At 40.9% G+C, this 22,077-nt stretch overlaps 1 protein-coding gene and 1 pseudogene across 1 annotated transcript; one reads left to right on the top strand and one right to left on the bottom strand.

Moving 5' to 3' along the window:
* Positions 1 to 14,594: 14,594 nt before the first annotated feature.
* On the top strand, positions 14,595 to 18,305 carry LOC104121004 (uncharacterized; annotated as a pseudogene).
* A 742-nt stretch (positions 18,306 to 19,047) lies between these two features.
* LOC104121005 (cytochrome b-c1 complex subunit Rieske-1, mitochondrial) lies at positions 19,048 to 21,587 on the bottom strand. Its single transcript, XM_009632888.4, has 2 exons — positions 21,254 to 21,587; positions 19,048 to 19,895 (listed from the first exon to the last, which is right to left on the bottom strand). Exons 1-2 carry the CDS (start codon positions 21,426 to 21,428, stop codon positions 19,252 to 19,254), a joined length of 819 nt encoding a protein of 272 aa, XP_009631183.1. The 5' UTR covers positions 21,429 to 21,587; the 3' UTR covers positions 19,048 to 19,251.
* Positions 21,588 to 22,077: the final 490 nt, after the last annotated feature.

The raw sequence follows: 22,077 nt of genomic DNA, 5'->3' as shown, positions 1-22,077 counted from the left end.
GATGGCTGCCAACTCTAAATCATGAACATGGTAGTTCTTCTCATGAGGCTTCAAATGGCACGAAGCATAAGCAATCACTCTACCCTCCTGCATCAAGACACTCCCAATACTAATCTGAGAAGTATCACGATACAATGTATAAGCTGAAGGCAAAACTAGCACTGGAGTTGTGGTCAAGGCAGTTTTGAGCTTCTGAAAGCACTCCTCACACTCATCCGACCACCTGAATGGAGCACCCTTCTGGGTCAATTTGGTCAAAGGCACTGTAATGGGTGAGAAACCCTCCACAAAGCGACGATAATATCCGGCCAAGCTGAGAAAACTCTGAATCTGAGTAGCTGAAGACAATTTGGGCCAATTCATAACTGCCTCTATCTTCTTTGGATCCACCTTAACCCCATCACTAGAAAACACGTGCCCCAAGAACGCCACCGAACTGAGACAAAATTCACTTGGATAACTTGGCATAAAGCTTCTCCTCCCCCAACCTCTGAAAAACAATCATCTAATGTTGAGCATGCTCCTCTTGGTTACGTGAGTACACTAGGATATCATCAATAAATACTATGACAAACGAATCAAGATAGGGTTGGAATACACTGTTCATCAGATGCATAAATGTTGTTGGGCGTTAGTTAGCCCGAACGACCTCACAAGGAACTCATAGTGATCATAACGGATCCTGAATGCCGTCTTCAAAATATCCGAGTCCCGAATCTTCAACTGGTGATACCCAGACCTCAAATTAATCTTAGAGAACACCCTCGCTCCCTGAAGCTGGTCAAATAAATCATCAATGCGTGGCAAAGGATATTTTTTCTTAATTGTAACTTTGTTCAACTGCCTATAGTTGATGCACATCCGCATAGTACCATCCTTCTTCTTCACAAACAGAACTAGTGCACCCCAAGGCGACACACTAGACCTAATAAACCCCTTATCAAGAAGCTCCTAAAGCTGCTCTTTCAATTCCTTCAACTCTGTTGGTTCCATACGATATGGAGGAACAGAGATGGGCTGAGTACCCGGCACTAAGTCAATACCAAAATCAATATCCATGTCGGGTGGCATGCCCGGTAGGTCTGCAGGAAACACATCCAGAAAGTCTCGCACTACCGGAACAGAATCAATGGTAGGAGTATCATCACCAACATCTCTCACAAAATCCAAATATGATAGACACCCCTTCCCAACCATCCGTTGGGCCTTTAGATATGAAATCGCCTGGCTGGGAACATAACCTAAAGAACCTCTCCACTCAATCCTTGGCAACCCCGGCATCGCCAATGTCACGGTCTTAGCGTGATAATCCAGAATAACATGACATGGAGATAACTAATCCATACCCAAAATCACATTGAAATCAACCATACTAAATAATAAGAGATCAAATCTAGTCTCCAATCCTCCAATGGTCACCATACACGACTGATACACACGGTCCACAACAATAGTATCGCCCACCGGCGTAGATACATGAACAGGTGAAACTAAGGACTCACGAGGCATATCCAAATAATGAGTAAAATAGGATGATACATAGGAATAAGTAGAACCGTGGTCAAATAATATGGAAGCATCTCTGTGGCACACTGAGACAATATATATGATCACTGCATCTGAAGCAACGGCCACTGGCCTAGAAGGAATAGCATAAAATCGAGCATGACCGCCACCTGATCGGCCTCCCACTCTAGGGTGAACTCTAGCTCCCTAAGCCCCACCCCAAGCTAGCTGAGTGGGTGGTGAAGTAACTGGTGCGGAAGTCACCGCCTGACCCTTCTGCTGAACTAGACCTCCAAAGCGACGGGGACACTATCTCCACACATGCCCAAACTCCCTGCACTTGAAGCAACTCCCCGCTGGTGGTGGGAACTGAATCGGTCCCTGAGAACTAGAATAACTTCTAGAAGGACCTGGCACAGATGAACCCTGAACCGATGGAGCACGGGATGAACTCTGAGCTGGGAGAGCACTGAGAGATAAGGACGACCCCTATTGTGGTAGGATTGCCCCCCAAATGGAAAACCGCTAAAACCACCCGAACCGCGAGGACTCTTGATGATACTAAATGATGAAGAAATGACATTCAGAGTGCAGAAATCTATGCGGCGACCAAGTGAATTTGCTAACTTCTCTCTAATAGAAGTCGTGGATGTAATTTTGGAGGAGGAAGATGAAACGTTGAATGCTAAAGAACCTCTAGCAGCTTGTTTCATGAACTTAGATAAAGTAAATGGAGAGGATTTGGCGGAATGGGTGCTGGCTCTTGAAGGCCAAGGGTTTTGGAAAAGAGAGCTCGAATTTGAGCCTTTGCACTTAGAAGAAAGAAAAATTCCTCCGGCTAAGCCATCGATAGAAGAGCCACCTAAGTTGGAGCTGAAGCCATTACCACCTCACCTCAGGTATGCTTTCTTGGGACCTAACTCAACTTTACCTGTTATTATCTCATCTGGTTTGTTAGATGTGCAGAAAGAACAACTTTTGCAGGTATTGAGTGAGTGCAAAACTACAATTGGTTGGACCATCGCAGATATTAAGGGTATCAGCCCAGCCTTCTGTATGCATAAGATTCCATTGGAAGATGGCCACAAACCTTCCATAGAACATCAAAGAAGGTTGAACCCCAACATGAAGGAAGTTGTGAAAAAGGAGGTGATAAAGTGGTTAGATGCGGGATTCATTTTCCCCATCTCCGACAGCAACTGGATCAGCCCAGTCCAATGTGTGCCTAAGAAAGGTGGGATGACTGTAGTGCAAAACGAGAACAATGAGTTGATATCAACAAGAACAGTCACGGGATGGCAAATTTGTATGGACTACAGAAGATTGAACAAGGCCACCTGAAAAGACCATTTTCCCTTGCCGTTCATTGATCAAATGCTAGATAGATTGGTGGGAAAGTCCCAATTTTTCTTTCTAGATGGATACTCGGGGTATATTCAAATCTCCATTGCCCCGGAAGATAGAGAGAAAACATCATTCACCTGTCCATATGACGTCTACGCCTTTCGGAGGATATCGTTCGGCCTATGCAATGCACCCGCCACATTTCAAAGGTGCATGATGGCCATCTTCACTGATATGGTTAAGGACATCATGGAGGTCTTTATGGATGATTTCTCGGTGGTGAGAGACTCATTCGATGATTGACTAAGGAATTTGAAATGAGTGCTGAAAAGATGTATCGAGACGAATCTGGTACTCAACTGGGAAAAGTACCATTTCATGGTACAGGAAGGTATAGTCTTAGGACACCTAGTGTCGAGAAAGGGCGTTGAGGTAGATCGTGACAAGGTTGATGTGATCAAAAAGCTTTCACCACCCACATCCGTCAAAGCAATAAGAAGTTTCCTGGGCCACATCGGCTTCTATAGAAGATTTATAAAAGATATTTCCAAAATTGCTAACCCCTTGTGTAAATTGCTTGAAAAAGATTAGCCTTTTGTATTTTCTGATTATTGCAGGGTAGCTTTTGAGGAATTGAAGAAGAGGCTGGTGACAACACCCATCATAGTTGCACCTGACTGGGAGCAACCGTTTGAGCTGATGTGTGATGCAAGCGACTATACTGTGGGAGCAGTGCTTGGACAGTGCAAAGACAAAGTCATGCATCCAATATACTATGCTAGTAGAACTTTGAGTGGTGCCCAACTAAATTACACGGTGCCTGAGAAGGCGATGCTAACAGTGGTGTTCGCATTTGACAAATTCAGGTCATACCTGATAGGCTCTAAGGTAATTGTTTATACTGATCATGCTGCTCTTAGGAACTTAATTGATAAGAAGGATTCAGAGTCATGCCTGATTCTATGGGTGATACTACTGTAAGAATTTGACTTGGAAATCCGTGACCGAAAGGGAACGGAGAACCAAGTGGCTGATCACTTGTCCAGGCTGGAAGGAGTCGAGAAGAAGTTTGACATGGAAGAGATTGTGGAGACCTTTCCGGATGAACATTGAAAACTACTTGGCAAGCGGTATTGTCCCCTATGACCTTTCTTCTGTTAAAAAGAAAATGTTCTTTCGCGATTGTCGCATGTATTATTGGGATGAGCCTTATCTGTTCAGGATTTGTATTGATAACATGATCCAGAGGTGTATCCCTGAGATAGACCAATCTTCTATTTTGCAGGCGTGTCACACGTCACCATATGGTGGCCATTTCGGGGGAGTAAGGACAGCTACAAAAGTCTTGGAGTCAGGCTTCTACTGGCCGATATTGTTCAAAGATACACACTTATGGGTGAAAGGTTGTAATGAATGCCAACGAACCGGGAATATTTCCCGCCGACATGAGATGCCTATGAACCCAATTCAGGAGGTAGAAGTGTTTGATGTATGGGGAATCAATTTCATGGGGCCTTTCATCAGCTCATATGGCAACAAGTACATACTCGTAGCTGTGGACTACGTGTCCAAATGGGTGGAAGCTGCAGCGCTCCCTACAAATGATGCAAAGGGGGTAATTAGTTTTTTGAGAAAGAATATATTCACCCGATTTGGCACTCCAAGGGAAATAATTAGTGACGGAGGCACTCACTTCTGTAATCGAGCCTTTGCAAAGTTGTTAGAAAAGTATGATGTATGCCACAAGGTCGCCACCCCATACCATCCACAAACGAGTGGGAAAGTGGAAGTTTTGAACAGAGAGATAAAGAGCGTTTTAACAAAGACTGTGAATGCTACAAGAACGGATTGGGCAAGAAAGCTAGATGATGCACTCTGGGCCTATTGTACCGCTTTCAAAACTTTGATTGGCATGTCGCCATATAAATTGGTGTTTGGGAAGGCGTGTCACTTACTAGTAGAGTTGGAGCATAGAGCTTTGCGGGCATTGAGGAAGCTTAATCTTGATATAGAAGCTGCGGGTACAATAGAGTCATAGAGTTGCACGAGCTTGATGAGTTTCGTTGCCACGCTTTTGAGAGCACAAGATTATACAAGGAGAGAATGAAAATGATGCATGATAAAAATATTCTTGAGCGGAGTTTTAAACCCGGAGATATGGTATTGCTATACAATTCAAGATTGAGGTTATTTCCGGGTAAATTAAAGTCAAGATGGTCAGGGCCTTTTAGTGTGGTAGAGATTCACCCGACCGGAGCCGTAGAGATTGTTGCAGCAAATGACTCTCGCACATTTAGGGTCAATGGGCACATGTTAAAACATTATTTGGGAATGCAAGATGGGAAAGTAGTGGCGGTGACTCATTTGCTCGAGCCAGCAAGGTTAAGCGAGCCTTAAGTGCAATTATCTGTATCGTGTCGCGACGTTAAATCAGGCGCTTCATGGAAGGCAACCCATTGTAATGTTATAATGTTGTATTCGTCGTGCCGCGACGTTAACTGAGGCGCTCGTTGGGAGGCACCCCAATTCATAATGATTTTTAGTGTAGTTAGAATTTTTCTTTTCATTTTTAGGTATTAACAAGTTTGCAGGTGATTTTGGGCGAGACGAGCAGAGCTTTAAGCGTCGCATGAAGGAAACCAGTCGACGTAGCTCGCGCCGCGAGGGGTAAAGCCAGGCACACCTGGCGCTATGCCTGGTGTCGTTTGGGCTAAGGCCAGGTGCACCAGGCGCTAAGCCTGGCGCCACATGGGGTAAGGCCAGGATCTTAGGCAGGCGTCGCCAGGTAAGTATTCTTCAGCTTATTTTAATTTTTGTCCCTTATTTCTTTTAACCCCTCCTTTCTTGGACTCTAACTTAAACGCCCAAACTAACATAGAATAAATCCTTAACCTAAATCACTACACTCCTCACAAAACACTCACGTACGTACACGGCCATCCATCCCCATCCCAACCCCATTGAAGTCAAGCAAGTTATTTTCTCCTTCATTTACTGGAAACAGCAGTTCAAAGGCAAAGCCCACATCTTACAACATCTCAGGTATGATTTTTTATCTCCTTTCTTTCTCATTTCGAGTTAGATGAAGGTATGAGATTATCCACAAAAATTTGGGGTTTTTCTTCATTGTAATATTGTATTTCTGTGTCCCAGCCCCATGAACCCCATAGGAATGGTGTTGTTATTGTGTAAACAAGTGGTAGTAAGAAACTCCCAAGCCGATTTGGGAGGGTGAGGCAATCCCTCACCTATACAAGAACTCCCATGGCACTAGTGCATGCTAAGTGTTTGCTATAATGCCTCAATGGCATTCCTTGTCCCCATTGGAGCCTGAGTCTCCGGGATTAATAAACTAGTGTTGTGTAGTCGGGCACCACGTTAATATCTTAAGTGTGGGGTGGCTCACGGGTAGCCCATGTATTGTTGTTTGATTCTAATGTTAAGAAAATACGAGGTGAAGTCTGGGTAACCTCGGAATGTTGGGAAACACTATGTGTGTAATGTGTAATACAGTTTTAACTGATTAATGATTATGTGTGTAGGAACAAAGATGCCTCCGAGAAAAGACACAGGCAAAGGAAAGGCTACTTCCACTGTGCCGGCTAAAGCAAAGGTGACCTCCGCACCTCCCCCAAAGAAGAGAAAAGGGGGAGAAGCTACCTCCAATCTAAATGGAGCACAAGCTGTGGCAGCTATAGCAGTCATGCGTCAACAACCACAAGGCCAATAGGATTTTGGCATCAACAACATACCACCGCATACTAAGGATTGGTACAGGCGATGTAGACCTAAACATGTACGCCCGGAAGCAGCTGTCCATGAACGCAGCTTGAAAGCAAAGTATCAGGCAATTTGGAGGGGCATTCAGGATTTGGGGTTGAGCTATGTATTCAATAACACATGGGACATTAATCTCAACCTAGTCCGAGAATTCTATGCAGGGTTTGATCTGCAGAATACTGAACAACTGGTGTCGATTCGTGGGCGATTGATAGATTTTTCAGCCACGGCCATATGTAACTTTTTAGGCACTCCGAATGTTCCCGTGGAGCCATTAGACCATTTCATTTGCCGGACTACATATAGAGAGCTGAGACACACGCTTTGTGGTGTCGATTCTACGGCAGCATGGGTCCGGAATAAGAAAACTAATCGACACAAGAGGTTCCCCAAGAAGAAGATGAGGGCGGAGGCTCAAGTGTGGCTTAAACTGATAAATGAACGGCTCCTACCGTGAAATCATGACACGCTTATTAGCCGTGAGAGGACCTGTGCACTCTACTTCCTCATGACGGGTCAATGGGTGAATGTGGGTTATCTGATCCACTACCAGATGTCTTTAGTCAGAACGAGTAAAAAGGCCGATCGAATACCATTTGCCAATTTTCTAACTCAGTACTTAAGACATGAGGAGGTTGAGGAGGAGCCAGAGTTTGACCACACCATCGATCAGCCCCTACGAGAAACGGACATCACTAGTCTTCGGCTGAAAGAAGAGACTGCCATGACATCTTTGACAGGTGCCGAGTGCAATGCTCGGGATGATAGTTTTATGGCCCATCTCTATGGGATGATGGATTTGCAGCTGAGGATAGGGGGTCGGCCAGCCACATCTGAGGAGAGGACCTTATTGGAGCAGCGGTACCCGCTCAATGCTCATGCCCAGCAGATGGTTGGGATAGGTGATGGCTACAGACTCCCCGATAATGAGGATATAAACACTCCTGAGCAGGCTGAGGCTGAGCCGGAGTAGTCAGATGATGAGGACAATGATGATAATGAGAAGGAAGCACATGATGAAGAGTGGAGAGCCTAAGAGGATGAGGACGCAATTTGATCAGGGAGTTTCCTTGCACCCTACTCATTTTTCTTGTTTTGTCAATTTGTGCATGCACTGAGGACAATGCATGATCTAAGTGTGGGGTGGGGACTTGTAGAAATTACTTGTAGTTGTTTGTTTTTGTTGGTTTAGTAAGTGTCATTTTCGTTAGATAATTATTTTAGTTATTTGTTTTAAGGATTTGTTTTAGTGATTTGGGTTTAGTGATTTGTTTTTGTTATTTGTTTTTATTATTAAAAAAAAAAAAAAACTGGACTCTTCCCGACGATGGATCTCCTAGACAGTTTTCTTGAGGGAAGTAAGTCTAGAGAAAAATACCAAAAAGATTTTTTTTAGGTAGTATAGTAATTCCCCCTTGGTTTTTCATTGGGCCGCGGTTCTTTTCCAAAAGGCTTTTAGTTGAACTGGGTGTAGTTAGTTTTAATTTTTAGGAGTGGGAACCATAGAGCTATACATTTAATTGTAGCAATATCTCTTAGCTTTGTTATGCCTTGAGAATAGTTAGTGCTATGGTTATGACGCTTAGGCTCGATTTTTGACTCTAGCATAATTAGCTTAAATCGTAGATTCCTAATTTTGCTTAACTGATTTGACTGGAGTGTCGTGATGAAACCAATCCTGAGTGAGTTATGTGCCATGTCTATGTGAGTTTTGTATGTATTCTGTGCATTGCATTTGATGTCTAGAACTTGCCCTGTGTGTGTGCAAAGCGAAATAGTAGTCTTGTTCAGTCTGAGAAGTGATATAGGCGTTTCTTTGTTAAGGCAGATATATATATAGTTTACCCACCTAAAATATATATATATATATATATATATATAGTTTATCCACCTAAAAGTTATATATCGTAATTAACCCCTTTGAGCCTATAATCCTGTTTCTTTGGTAACCACATTACAAGTCGTACCCCTTTGTTGGAATCGACCATATATTTGAACCTTGTCACCTCTCATGAGCACTTGAATTATGATGGATTATGAAAAAGTTAAAGTGTGGGGGGTGGTGGATTGGCTTTTGAGTGGAACAATTGAAATAAGGAGAAAGGTGTACCGCCTGAAAAAAAAAAAATATATATATATATATATATATATATAGTTGTATTGTAAGAAAAGATAATTCTTGATAGTGGCGGCTAGTGATATACTGGTTCTTAAAGAAGTAGGGGCTAATATAAAGTGAAGTTAAGGTGGAGTTTTGGTTTGACATAAGTATGGTCTTGAATGTTAAAGTGTATGTATTAAAGTGCTTAAGGGAGGTGTAGTCACTTATATCCAAATGTATCCTACCCGACCCACAGCCTACATTACAACCAATCAAAGTCCTATTTGATCTTAGACTGAATAAGCTCGATTAATAGAGTATTACACTACGGGCAAGCCTATGATGCATCATTTGTGGCATATGAATGTTATTTTTGAGAGCGAGTGAATTTTTCCTATCTTGAGTTCCTACGTTCTTAAAATTCATTGTGTGTGGAACTGAGCTCTTTGTTGGGTGAGGGCAAGTGATTCATAAAGGAAAGGTAATGTCATTGACCTCCATGTTAGAGTAAGTAAGTGAATTGTGAATAAGTCATGGTATTTGTGAGTCAAATTTTGAGGCGAGGATGTTACACCTTGGTGCTTAGACTATTTTAAATATTCTTGGTGCAATGAGTTAAGGGAATTGCTTAGTGAGGTTGTGTCTGTAAGTGTAGTCTGATCGCTCAAGGACGAGCAATGTTTAAGTGTGGGTTATTGATGTGTGGCTATAATTCATGGTTTAACACACTATTCGCCTTGCATTTTATACACTTTAATGATAAATTACACTTTATTTGCTCGTAATGAAGTCCATTTTATATGTAGGTGAATTGGAGATGAAAGTAGAGAAAAAGGAATACTTAAAAGTCGAAAGCATGCTCGAGAGCAGTTGAAAAGGAGAAGTTGGCGAAGCCAGGCCTACACCAGGCGTTATACCTGGCAAAGCCAGGCCTAGATCAGGCCTTATACCTGGCGAGACGGGGCAGAAGGCGAGATTGACCAGGCTTTATACCTGGCGACGCCAGGCCTGGGCGAGGTCCACCAGGCGTTAGGCCTCGCGAGGCCAGGTCTGGGCGTGCACAGTCCGAGTTTTGAAGACTTATTTCGTCTCCGGGTTTGACTAGGACTTTGCCTACACGTTTAGGTCTTTTCCTACACATATAAATAGACCTAAAAATGCCATTTTTGAGGACTTTTGCAACCAGAGGCAAGAATAGCTTGTGGAATCAACCGTTGGGAGTAAGAATCATCGATTTCTACATCCTTTCATCTTTACTTTGTAATTGAATTATGCAAAATATTTGGGATATTATTACTATGAGTATGAGTAGCTAAATTCCTAATCTAGGGTTTTGATGGAACTTATTGAAGGATGATTTTCTTGTTACGTTAATATAAATTTGTCGTAGTATTTTCTCTATTTGTTCAACTATATTATTCATGTGGTTGATTGAAGGGCCCTCAATTAGATGTGCCTATTTAGTATGTATTACTCGGGAGAGAGTGCATATTTAGGTAGTTGTTGAACAACATCATTCCTCACGTATATGAGGGATAAATACGAAGCGTTTAAAGGTGGGATTAGGGATAACAAAACTTTGGTGCGATCTGAGTAAGCCGTACTTAATGCCAGCTAGCGTAATTCGGGAGAATATGTCTAGTAAATTGTGGTAATTACTCGGGGAGAGAGTTACGATAGTCATAGTGCTCATGATCGATTGAGAAGACTTAGGAGAATTTATAGAAAACGTAGCGGAAAAGATTCCGACAATAGGGGAAATCACAACCTTAGATCATTCCAAATCTTATTTACAAATTGTTCGTAGTTAGTTATTTATTATTGCATTTTCATTACGTAATATTTAGTTAATAAACATCCAAATTATTATTTAAATATTTTTGAAGATTGATTGCGTGAATTTGTGCGAGTCTAGCAGTTGTGGTTGATAGGTTAATTCCCTGTGGGATTCGACTCCGGACTTATTAGCCGGAATATATTTGTGACAACCGCTTAGTCCTTTTTATAAGGCATAGTTAGGCGTGATCATTATCAATTGAGGATGTGTTCAAAATATGGGTTGGGCATTAAAAATGTTCGACTTCAAGTCAAGTTTAAACGAAGGCTATTATGCCAAATTTTGTGAAGAATCTCTATGTGCCTTAGACTCTTAATTGCTCACATATGTACTACATACCTTGATTTGAATTGTTGTTGATGTTGTTGATGATGAAGATGCTAGAAAGTGAAAAAGGTGAGCATGAAATACTAAATACGGCCGATGTGCCAAGAATGATTATATAATTATGGCCACTAGTTCCAATGAAATGAAAAGATGTGAAAAAGGTATGAAACCAAATGATTGGTATAAAGGGATGATGTCTCAAATGAGATGGCCTAGACGATCGGGTCGTAATTGGATACCATGTCGCACACGTGGTGGTGATTGTGCTGGAAATTATGATTGTGGTTGATGTCTCTGATGAGATGGCCTAGCCGATCGGGTCGTGATCGGACTCCGTGCTACAAGTACGGTGGTATTGGTGATGTGAATATTGGTATTGTGAAAGGTGACATTATTGGTACTAAAAATCTCCCATCGTAAGATATGGAAATTAATTTGAACACTGTCTTGATCCTAAATTGAGGTTTGATGTTGTTTAAGGCTTCCATTGATGTTATGATATTCTTGTTTGTATTATTTATTATTCTATTGAGAGGGTGTTTTGTCATTCATACTAGTACTATTACATATGTACTAACATCCCTTTTGTCGGGGACGCTGCATCTTCAATGGATGCAGGTAGTTCCATAGCAGGAGACTTTGATCAGTGATAGCGGTACATCCTCTTCCCAGCTGACTTGGTGAGCCCCACTTCATTTCGGGGTCATGTATCTTTTGTTCCTCGTGTATTGTGTTTGAGGTATAGCCAGGGCCTTATTGCCGGCATTATCATAGTACTCTTTTGTATCTATTAGAGGCTCCGTAGACATGACATAGTGTGGGTTGTATATTGGTGCTGGGGAAGTCAAACTAGTTATGTTGTGTTTGAATTACTTATTCCACTTCAGACTATGAAAAATGTATGTGAAATTTGAGACTTTAAAATGAAGTAACTAATGATAAGAATTGGTATTGCAGACATGATCACTGTATTGTTTTATTAATGAAAATATACATTCTCTTTATTCATAGATGAGTTTGGGTAGAAGAAAATCTAATAGGCTTGCTCGGCCGGGTTCACTCGGTTGAGTGTCGGTCGCGCTCCTCGATTTCGGGGCGTGACATTTTCGAGGATTGATTTGGCCTAGTTAAGGTAAGTATTTTGCATAACTTTGTGTGGGGAAAACTATACCATAGGATTTGGGTTGTTTGTGTTAATTGTACAATTTGGAAGAAGTGTACACGAGGCGACGAGTATGCACACGGGCTATATGTGATATTTTGACCAGTTTAGACTTTTAGACTTTTTCCATGCATTTAATTGAATTTGTTACAACATGTTACATATTTCATTGATAAATTTCCTTTCGCATGCTCTAATTGACGTTGTTAGCATTTGTTTTATCCTTTGTTGTTGAAATTGCTCTCATATACTTTAGTTGAAGTTGCTACCTCTCTTATTGTCTTGTTACCCTTTATTGTGGAATTACTCATACTTGATGTTGTTATTTCGTGGAATATCTTCTTGTTGGAATATTGATGTTGAAATTGTGTAAGCCATTATAACATTGAGGTTTAAATTATTAATTGTTGAGATATTACTCCTTGTTGAGTATTTCTCAATTCGTTTTATTATTATTGAGATTCTTGTACACATTGTGGTTATGCCGTGGGCTATATATTATGGTAACCATGGAATTGTTGATTTTGGTAAGTTGTGGCATATGGGCACATATGGTACGAGATGTTATTGTGTTGTGATATTGATGCGCATGCAGCAGTATAAGGATAGGGGTTGATCTGCATGCGGCGACATAAGGTGGGATTTATGTGCGTATTGCTAGCAAAGGAATTACTTGAAGCCACGCGGTAACATAATGGGGCTAAAGCGCGTGTAGCTATTTCGAAAAAATGTATTCAAATATATCTAAATGTAAGGCTCACGCGGCGATATAAGGAAAGATTGTGATTGAAATTTCGGAATATGAATATGAGGCGTGATACCTCGGTTGTGATTCTTGTTGTACATTTCATGTTAAAAAGGCTTGTTGGTTGAACAGTTTTTTGTTATTTTCTTCATCATCTTTACTTATATTTGTCCGTAATTGATTACTTATTGTTCTCATCATGTGTTCACTTCTCGTTGTCTTTCTTTCTTTAAATTCTGTTATTAGTCTACACTATTGTACTGCTTTGTTTTCATTCATTTCCTTATTTTTCGTTATTGGTCTTTATTATACTCTGTTCAGTTTAACTTGTCCTAGTAGGTGTCCTGATCTAGCCTCGTCACTACTCCACTGAGGTTAGTCTTGATACTTATTGGGTACCATTGTGGTGTACTGATGCTACGCTTCTGCACATCTTTTTGTGCAGATCCAGGTACCTCGGAGCGTGCTGGTCATTAGTTAGCTGATTTTGAGTTGCCGGCGGGACTTCAAGGTATACCTGCCATTGCGTCCGCAAGCCTCCGAGTCACCTTCGGTTATCTTCTCATTACTGTTTATCCTATTATCAGACAGTGTTATATTAAAGATTTTACTACATTATGTAGAGCTTATGACTCAGTTCCACCGGTTTTGGGGATTATGTTGTTGATGTTCCATTTTGGAGTTATTCTGAGCTTCATCATTTTATTCTATTATCTCAGTTTTGTTATTTCTGTTAAGCTATCAATGAATGCTAGGCTTACCTAGTCCTAGGGACTAGGTGCCATCACAACATCCTAAGGTGTGAATTTGGGTTCGTGACAAGTTGGTATCAGAGCTCTAGGTTCATATGTATTACGAGTCATAAGCAAGTTTAATAGAGTCATGCAGATGGGTACGAAGATGTCTGTACTTATCTTCGAGAGAGGCTACGAAATTGTTCGGAAATTCCACTTCTTTGATTCCTCATCGTGCGAATTTGTTGGTTACGAAATCTGAGTCTTATCTTTCTATTCTCTCACAGATGGTGAGGACATGCGCAGATAGATCCGATGATCAGACACACGCGCCCCTGCTAGAGCCGCGCGAGGCTGGGGCCGGGGTAGAGGCCGAGGAAGGGCACGTGCTGCAGCCAGAGCACCTGCCCGAGCAGCGACTAAGGAGCCGCCAGTAGCTCCGGTTGGGGAACAGGCGCGCGAGGCGCCTGTTACTGCCTCTGGACTTCATGAGACCCTAGCACAGTTTTTGAGCATGTTCAGCACTCTAGCTTAGGCGGGATTGATTCCCCTTGCACCAGCCACATCTCAGGCTGGCGGAGGAGCGGAGACTCTCGCGGCCCTTACCCTAGAGCAGCGGGTCCATATTGATCCGGTCCCAGACGTCGTCCCGGCAAAACACGTTATTCCGGTTCAGCCTGAGGTCAGGCCAGAGGAATCTGAGGAGGAGCAGAGGAGACTTGTGAGGTTCAAGAAGTATGATCCTCTTACTTTCAGTGGCATAGCTACCGAGGATGTGCAGGGTTTTCTAGAGAAGTACCATCGTATTTTCCGCACCATGGGTATTGTAGAGGTGAGCGAAGTTGCTTTTACTACATTTCAGTTGTTAGGAGCAGTGTATCGGTAGTAGCAGGCTTACGAGGAGGATAGGCTAGCTGATGCAGCCCCAATGAGTTTATACAAGAAAGCCCCTTGTTCCTACGGCTTGTTAGAGCTGCACATGGTACAACGTTTGCAGCAGTGTTCGTCCCCCCCTTAGCCTCTTATATATAGTATATAGTAGTAAAAAATAGGCCGCAACACTAATGGGTTTAGGAATTGAATATTGGTGAACTGACAACAAGCTTGTCTATCCCAGATAAACAATATTTCATTCCCAGCTACCAAAAAAAAATTAAAAAAAAATCCCAGCCGGAACCTCTAACTTGACTTATGGCCTCATTCTGGTGCTTCAACAAAAATGAAATGAACAAATAGCGCGTTGATTAACTGGTACTTATACTTAGCTCTGCTTCTCCTTCTTTCTTTCTCATCAAGTCGGAAATAGAGAGAAATGAGCTCGTATTTGCGCAAGAAATTCCAAAATGCTTTTGGTAATGGTTCCTCAACACAGTCCCAGAATGCCAAAGACGAGATTCCGTACCCGGCTAACTCGGATGCTGAAACTGATTCCTATGACAACAACGGCAATAAGGAAACTGAAGAGATTGAGCGTAGTAAAGTCGGAATCATGAGAGCCCTTGTCGAGAAAGAAGATCCCTCCGCTAAGGTCTGCTTCCCAATTCTTTACTTAGGAATGTTTCCAGTATTGAACTATTACTCTTGGCATCTGAACATTCTAGGGCCAGAAAATGGCAATAATTATACTTTACAGAGAGAGAAAGGGAACAGATCACCATGGACATACAGTCTAGCACTACTTTCCCCTTGAATACAATTCCTAATTTTAGTTAGTTGGTCTGTAAATGTAACTAAAATTAGCCCATTTCCTACATTTGATTTGCTTACATGTTTTTCAAGGAATCAACTTGAAATTATTAACTTGCTAGTAATAGCGGTGGAACCAAGAATTCATATAAGGGGTTTAAAAACAATAGAATGTCAGTCATGGGATTTGAACTTGTGACCTCAAGCAATTTTTGGAGCCCTTTGCCGCTTCACTAGATTTTTTCCTCTTATGTCAAGAGAATTTAATAATTTATATATAACCAAACACAATCGTATTTTGCTTTCAACGAAGGGATTCAATTTTTCCTCAACTTAGCTCCACCATTGGCTTCCGCACGTTGTAAAAGTGGCAAAGGAAACAGCATTCGCGTGATGCTTTACCCAAAAAAGATTTGTTTGATTATCTCTTCAGAAAATAGGGGAACTAAAAATCTTTCAGTATTAAAGTTACTAGAAATCTCTATTTGAGATAACATCTAGCCCAGTCAAATCATACATATTTCCTACATCCACCCTTCCTTTCTCGACTTTTCCTGCTTTATATGCTTGTGGATTGGAAGGAGTAGGCTTCTTTTGCTAAGATACAAAAGATGCTGCTGCTTATACTTATGAGGATAGAACCTACTTTAATCAGTCTGAAGTGAGTTGTCCAGCTTTTTGGTTCTACTGTTTTTCGCGATAGTCTGACACCGGCGTTAAACTAACCAGTGATGGACCTGTGCCTGATTATAACATATCTAACTTTGGTGTTAAACTAACCAGCAACGGATTTGTTCCTGGTTACTGGTTAGACCCACTTATAAAATAAATAAGTAGCAGGCAGCCCAGTGCACGAAGCATCTCGTGTTCACACAAGGTTTGATGAAGGGTCGAACCCAAGGGGTTAGACCCACTTATGTCTATTCAAATTTTTTTAAATGTTGTTTTCCATGGTTTTAGGTTAGTATCAATAGTCTGATTTTCTGCTTTTAAAATGCAGGGTCTGGATGATCAGATGATTTGCAGATTTTTACGAGCTAGAGATCTAGATGTCGAAAAGGCTTCTAATATGTTCCTCAAGTACCTGAGCTGGAGAAAGGACTTTGTGCCTACTGGCTGCATATCTCCTTCTGAAATATCAAATGAGCTTGCGCACAATAAGGTGTTTATGCAAGGACAAGACAAGATAGGGCGCCCTATTGTTATTGCATTTGGTGGACGACATAAGCAAGCAAGTGTAGATGAGTTCCAGCGTATGCATTCGTAAAAACTGAATCATCTATCTGTATCTTATACTTTATATGCTCAATAACCTAACGACCTTCTCTTTTGGAAAATAAAGCTGACACTGAACTAACATGTTCATCCTTCAATACAGGTTTAGTCACGTACACCCTTGACAAAGTATGTGCTAGGTAATTCGGAAAACATATGATCTTTCTCTGTTTTTTTATTTTTTTATTTTATGAGTATATGATCTCTCTCTGTTTCCTCCCACCTCCCTCCGTGCATATGCCCTTTACAATATTTCCTTTCTGCCTTAAGTAGAAGAACTCGAGCTTGAAGTCCTTAATCAAATGTAGAATAAGCTGGTGTATAATTTGGACCTAATATGACATGTACTTTATTCTCATGTTTCGATCAATTTGAGATAACAAGTATAGACTGCAGCATTATGGCACGGACTCATTTCTTTTGATCCAGGCAATCTCATAATAACCAGGCAAAGCTCAAGGGGTCCCTTCTAACCTTGTAATTAAAGCAGGGGATTGTCTATCTTAGTTCTCTGTGCCTGTCGACCTGTCTGTTCCTTTCGGTTATCTATCGGATTGTGTTTGCCTGTCTACCTGTTTGTTCATATTCTTTTTCCTTTTCCAAGTTCTAGCTTATGACATTCGGTGTTTGGGTTTTCGGCATATATTTGTAGAATGCCAAATGAGCAAGAGAAGTTTGTTGCCATTAGTGACCTGTAAGGATGGGGATATGCCAATAGCGATATTCGTGGATATTTAGCTGCTCTTTCAATATTGCAGGTTCGTTCCCCAGCATGTCACTCAAGACACAACTAACCAATATAATCATAATTTGGAACCTCATCTTTCTTTTTGTGTCAACTTCAGGACTGCTACCCTGAGAGGCTAGGCAAGCTATTTATAGTCCATGTCCCTTACATATTTATGACTGCATGGAAAGCTATTTACCCTTTTATCGACAGCAAAACAAAGAAAAAGGTAACTAATATCGCATGAAAGGTTATTGACCCTTTATCGACAGCCAAAAAAAAAGGTGAAATTAGTATCCTCTTGAAGATTTTATCAGTACTTTATAAAGAAATTCTATTTGATAACAAAAGCCCTATATTTCCTTTCTTTAAACTTTGAAGAAAGAAACTACCAAAGAACTCACAGGAGTTTCTGCTATCTTTCAAAAGTATCTTCATTTATCTGCATCATTCCCTTGAGTGGGTGACATTTGAATTGGTTCTTTTCACCTCCTTAATCCATATTTACCTTTTGTGGGTGGGGTTGCGGGTTATGGACTCAGATTCTAAAACTTAATGAACAGTTTTGTCTGAAAAGTCTTCTTTCTGGGACCAAGTCTGTTGGGAAACTATTATTGTAACTTATCTTAGTGTAAACATAATGCTAAAAGCATGGATAGACAGAGTGATATATGAGTCTGATCCTTTTTATTGTTTTTCTTCTCTTTGAAACATTCATTTATGCAGATTATTTTTGTTGAAAACAAAAAATTGAGAGCAACTCTTCTACGAGACATTGATGATGACCAACTCGCTGACATATATGGTGGCAAATTACCATTAGTTCCTGTTCATGACTGCTAAATGCAATGCCAAACTGATCTTGCTTGTCCCTTCAGCTTGGGCATGACAAACTGCCATAGCAATGCCCTTATTCAGGAATCTATAATTGCAGTGGTTTAGTTATGACTTAATGCCCTAGGAGCCATTACAACCGCATATTCTCATTTCTAAATGATTCGTGGATTACTATATTGTATTTTTATCGTCTTTTAACTGATTCTCCTAATTAAATGCAAATTGTTCAGGAATGTTAGCCAAACTTCATGAGTAGAAACTGTTGTCTCCATCTGTTTTTGGTATGACCGAGAGGAAGCATAAATGATAAAATACCAAGCTCTAACCCAGCCACATTGAAAATTCGGGTAATAGGAAGCCACTTTCTCATAGACGTAGCTTTGCATTCCTTTAAAAAAGCTTCAGGGGACTAAACTCTGTGGAATAAACAAGCGTGTTCAGACTGTCCTTATTTAAGCTCCGAGTTAAGTTGGAGGCAGGTGTCTCAATCCCTTGTTTGATACAGCAGTGTTTGTTCAACTTGTGTGACGATATTTGCTTTTGATATGGTACTAGATACAGCCACTCACGGAGAGACTTGATTTCCAAATTTTAACACGCGGAAAAGGAGAATTGAAAAAGGGAAGGTAGTTGCAGAAGGTGCATCTAGCTTCAAGAAACTGCTTAGAGAGAGATCTCACGTAGTGCTTTTCTTTTTAAAATTTGCACTTCAACGCAACCTGCTTAGTGCCCTCTTAGCAGCAACCTGCAGTCTGCACCAACTCCACCCGGTAAAGATATGCAGCATGTCATGGCTGCGCTTAATGTCCAGTTTGCACCGATGAATACCCTCATAGAGAACAACTCACATACCAGAGAGGCAGAGACTAACTACAGTGCACCAAAGAAGACCTCTCCAGAAGAAAAATTATTCATAAATCACAAACAGGACTCATGCCAAGAGAATTAATAAAAAATAAAAATAGAAAACAAATTGCCAGCAAATCTGGAAAATGCTTAGCAAGCAGCCAGCAAAATTATTCGCACAAAAATCCATGATCTACCCAGAACTGGTGGGCAAGTACAAATCCAAAATCATAACTCACAAAGTTAAACATAAGGAATTAAAGAAATGTGTATATGGTTTTAGTCAAGTTCATATTTTGGTTCCAGCAGCTACAATTTCCCACAAGTACAGCCTTTTTACCTACTTAACCAATAAGTAACTTGTTCTCCTCCAGGAAACTATAAGTAGGCACCTCCAGATTATATGGTGCAGGTCCCTTGCGGATCCTACCAGAGATGTCATAATGGGAGCCGTGGCAAGGGCAAAACCAACCACCAAAATCACCAGCATTTGGCAAAGGAATGCACCCAAGATGGGTGCATACCCCAATAACCACAAGCCATTCTGGATTCTTAACCCTCTCTGCATCTTGTTGTGGATCGCGAAGGGAGCCAAGATCAACACTGTTTGCCAAACTGATGTCGTCCTCAGTTCGGCGCCTGATGAAAACAGGTTTGCCACGCCACTTCACAGTAACAGTTGTACCAGGTTCAATGCTGGAAAGATCCACTTCAAGTGAAGCAAGGGCAAGAACATCCTTACTGGCAGACATGCTCAAAACAAACTTAAGAATCAGGAGACGCACCAATGAGGCGTAGACAAACCTGCCTCCTGTCAAGACAAAGTAGGCAAATGCACGTTTGCTTGGATCACCAGGCGGATAACGCTCATGGTTGTGCTCGTCATAAACAATTTTTGATGTGGGATTCTTAATAGCAGCCACTGTGGGTGGAAGATCTGGGACTAAACCCATATCATGTGCAGGAGAAACTGAATTAGATGAAAACCCTGAAATAATTGAAAAGCTGTTAGAAGTAACAGATGCCGAACACCAGCAAATTCCAGAATTTATCATGGATAAAGCCAAATCAAAAAAATGACATCAAGCCAACATCAGACGGAAAAAAAAAAAGCCTGATCGTTCAGACACTAAAAGCTAACTATCTCAGCCAACTAGTTCCCATCCATGGATTTGGAATGTTTGCATGTAATTAAAACAAATGACATGAAAAAATTCTTCCAATAACCTTACCAGGCGCTATTATTCACAAGATCTGATCAGACTTAGGGCAACGGACAATTTGTAACTCGTCAACCCCACCCCAAAAGACCAACATTTAAGATGAGATGCTTGTTGTTGCAGTGGTAGAAGGATTAGAACTCAGTTTTCCCTCGTTCATAAATATTTTTTTAACATTTCGAAGCAGGAGTTATAGTTAACTTTAGGCGTACATGAGCTAATAAATTGTACAATTGAAACTGCAAAGCAGTTGAAGTTTGCCAATATAAATTCATCCGGTAAGATAAACTAGAAGTGTTTCGTTAGAGAACTCAAATTATAGAAACTTTTACCTCCACCTTAAGTCTATGGTGAGGTCTAGAATAGTTCAACCAATAAGTACAGCCCAAAGTAAACAAGCACAGAAATGATTGCAGAAAACACAAAGAAACAAGCACACTGCTATCCTCGTAAGAGACTAATAACTATAACTGCAGTGGCTAGTTAAGAATGATACAATAAATAGCTAGAGCAAGTGTGACCTAGCTGTCAATGAAACTGGAATTGGATATGGAAGACCAGGGAGCAAAAATTCTAGGTGATTTCTTCCATCAGTCTAAGCCTTAACGGACAGAATTACTCAACATTTTGCGATGGTATGAGATAGCAGATACTCCATTAAAATTTAAATAGCTGAGGTGCATCCAAGTTGGCCTGGGCACACTGCTATCCCGTGAAAAAGAAAAACGAAAGAGCGACACAGTTAGCATTAATGAGAGATCCCAGTGAAACTAAATGAAAACATAAAATGAACCAGACAGACGTGCCTTATGGATGTTGCAAGATCAAACACAAATCAAATAAGACTACAGTGGGACAAAATATACCACCGGTACATAGAAAGTGGGATCCCACTTGCGGCTACCGTAACATAAAAGTCGCAAAATATACCATGTGGAAAGTGGAACATAAAAATTGCATTAGAACTAAGCTATAATTTCCTTATAGAAGAAATTAGCTACAAATTTCAAAGATTGAACCTTTCGCGAGAAAACCTAAGACCGACGCATAATTAGAATTAGCAATTATCGTATTTTAGGATGAGACAAAATCATTGAATTAAAAGAAAATAAAGAGGGAAACAGACCTCTGGTATGGTGGAGAAACACAGAAGCGAGAGAAGGAGAAATGGATCTGGGGGAAGAGGAATCGTCATCAGAACTGAAATGATTTGCAGAGATGAAAGCGGATGAAGATGGAGCGGCGGAGCGCACGGGCCATCGCGATAGAGACGAAGCCCTCCTCCCAGCTATCCTCAGCATCTTCTCTTCTCTTCTCTTCTCTTCTCTTTGGGTGAGCTCGTTATCAGCCTAGGGTTTCGCTTCGTAACTGCGACAGAGAGCGGTGATGATTTTTGAGACCCGGGGCAAGATTAACAACTTTCCCTTTTCTATTTTCCACTCTCATCCTAAAAGGTTGGCGACCCGGTCACACTACTTTTCTCCTTTTTCTTTTTCTCCTTTTTTTTAAATAATTTTTTTGTTTTTTACTTTATATCAAAATTAAATCGAAAAAGGCCAAAATTACCATTAAACTATCGAAAATAGAGCAGTTTTACCCTCTTTATTTTTTTATACCAAATAGGTCCTTGCCATAAAAAAAAAGGGATCATTTTGCCCTAAAAACTAATTGATATCCAGTTGAGCGTTTAGATCAATTTAAATAGGGAAAAGGGCCAAATTTGCCCCTCTAATTTCTAAAATGGTATATATTTAACCTCCGTTATACTTTGGGGACAAAAACATCTTTACCGTTAGCAAAGTTATTAAAAATACCCCTATCTTTAACAGAACTCCAGCTGGGACGGAAAAAAAACTTAAAAACATATTTTTGCCGACATGGCTACTTATGTGGCCATACATTTTATTTTTATTTAATATAGTACTTGTCTTCTTCCCCAAATTTGGCTTC

The sequence above is a fragment of the Nicotiana tomentosiformis genome, chromosome 8 (genome assembly GCF_000390325.3).
Source record: "Nicotiana tomentosiformis chromosome 8, ASM39032v3, whole genome shotgun sequence".
Lineage (NCBI taxonomy): Eukaryota > Viridiplantae > Streptophyta > Magnoliopsida > Solanales > Solanaceae > Nicotiana > Nicotiana tomentosiformis.
This window is presented reverse-complemented; position numbering and strand designations above follow the sequence as displayed.

Excerpts from the sequence above, each read along its gene's own strand:
- LOC104121005 (XM_009632888.4), bottom strand. The coding sequence starts at position 21,428 with ATGCTGAGGATAGCTGGGAGGAGGGCTTCGTCTCTATCGCGATGGCCC. Across the intron at positions 19,896-21,253 it reads GTTTCTCCACCATACCAGAG|GGTTTTCATCTAATTCAGTT; the intron begins GTCTGTTTCCCT and ends CAATTATTTCAG.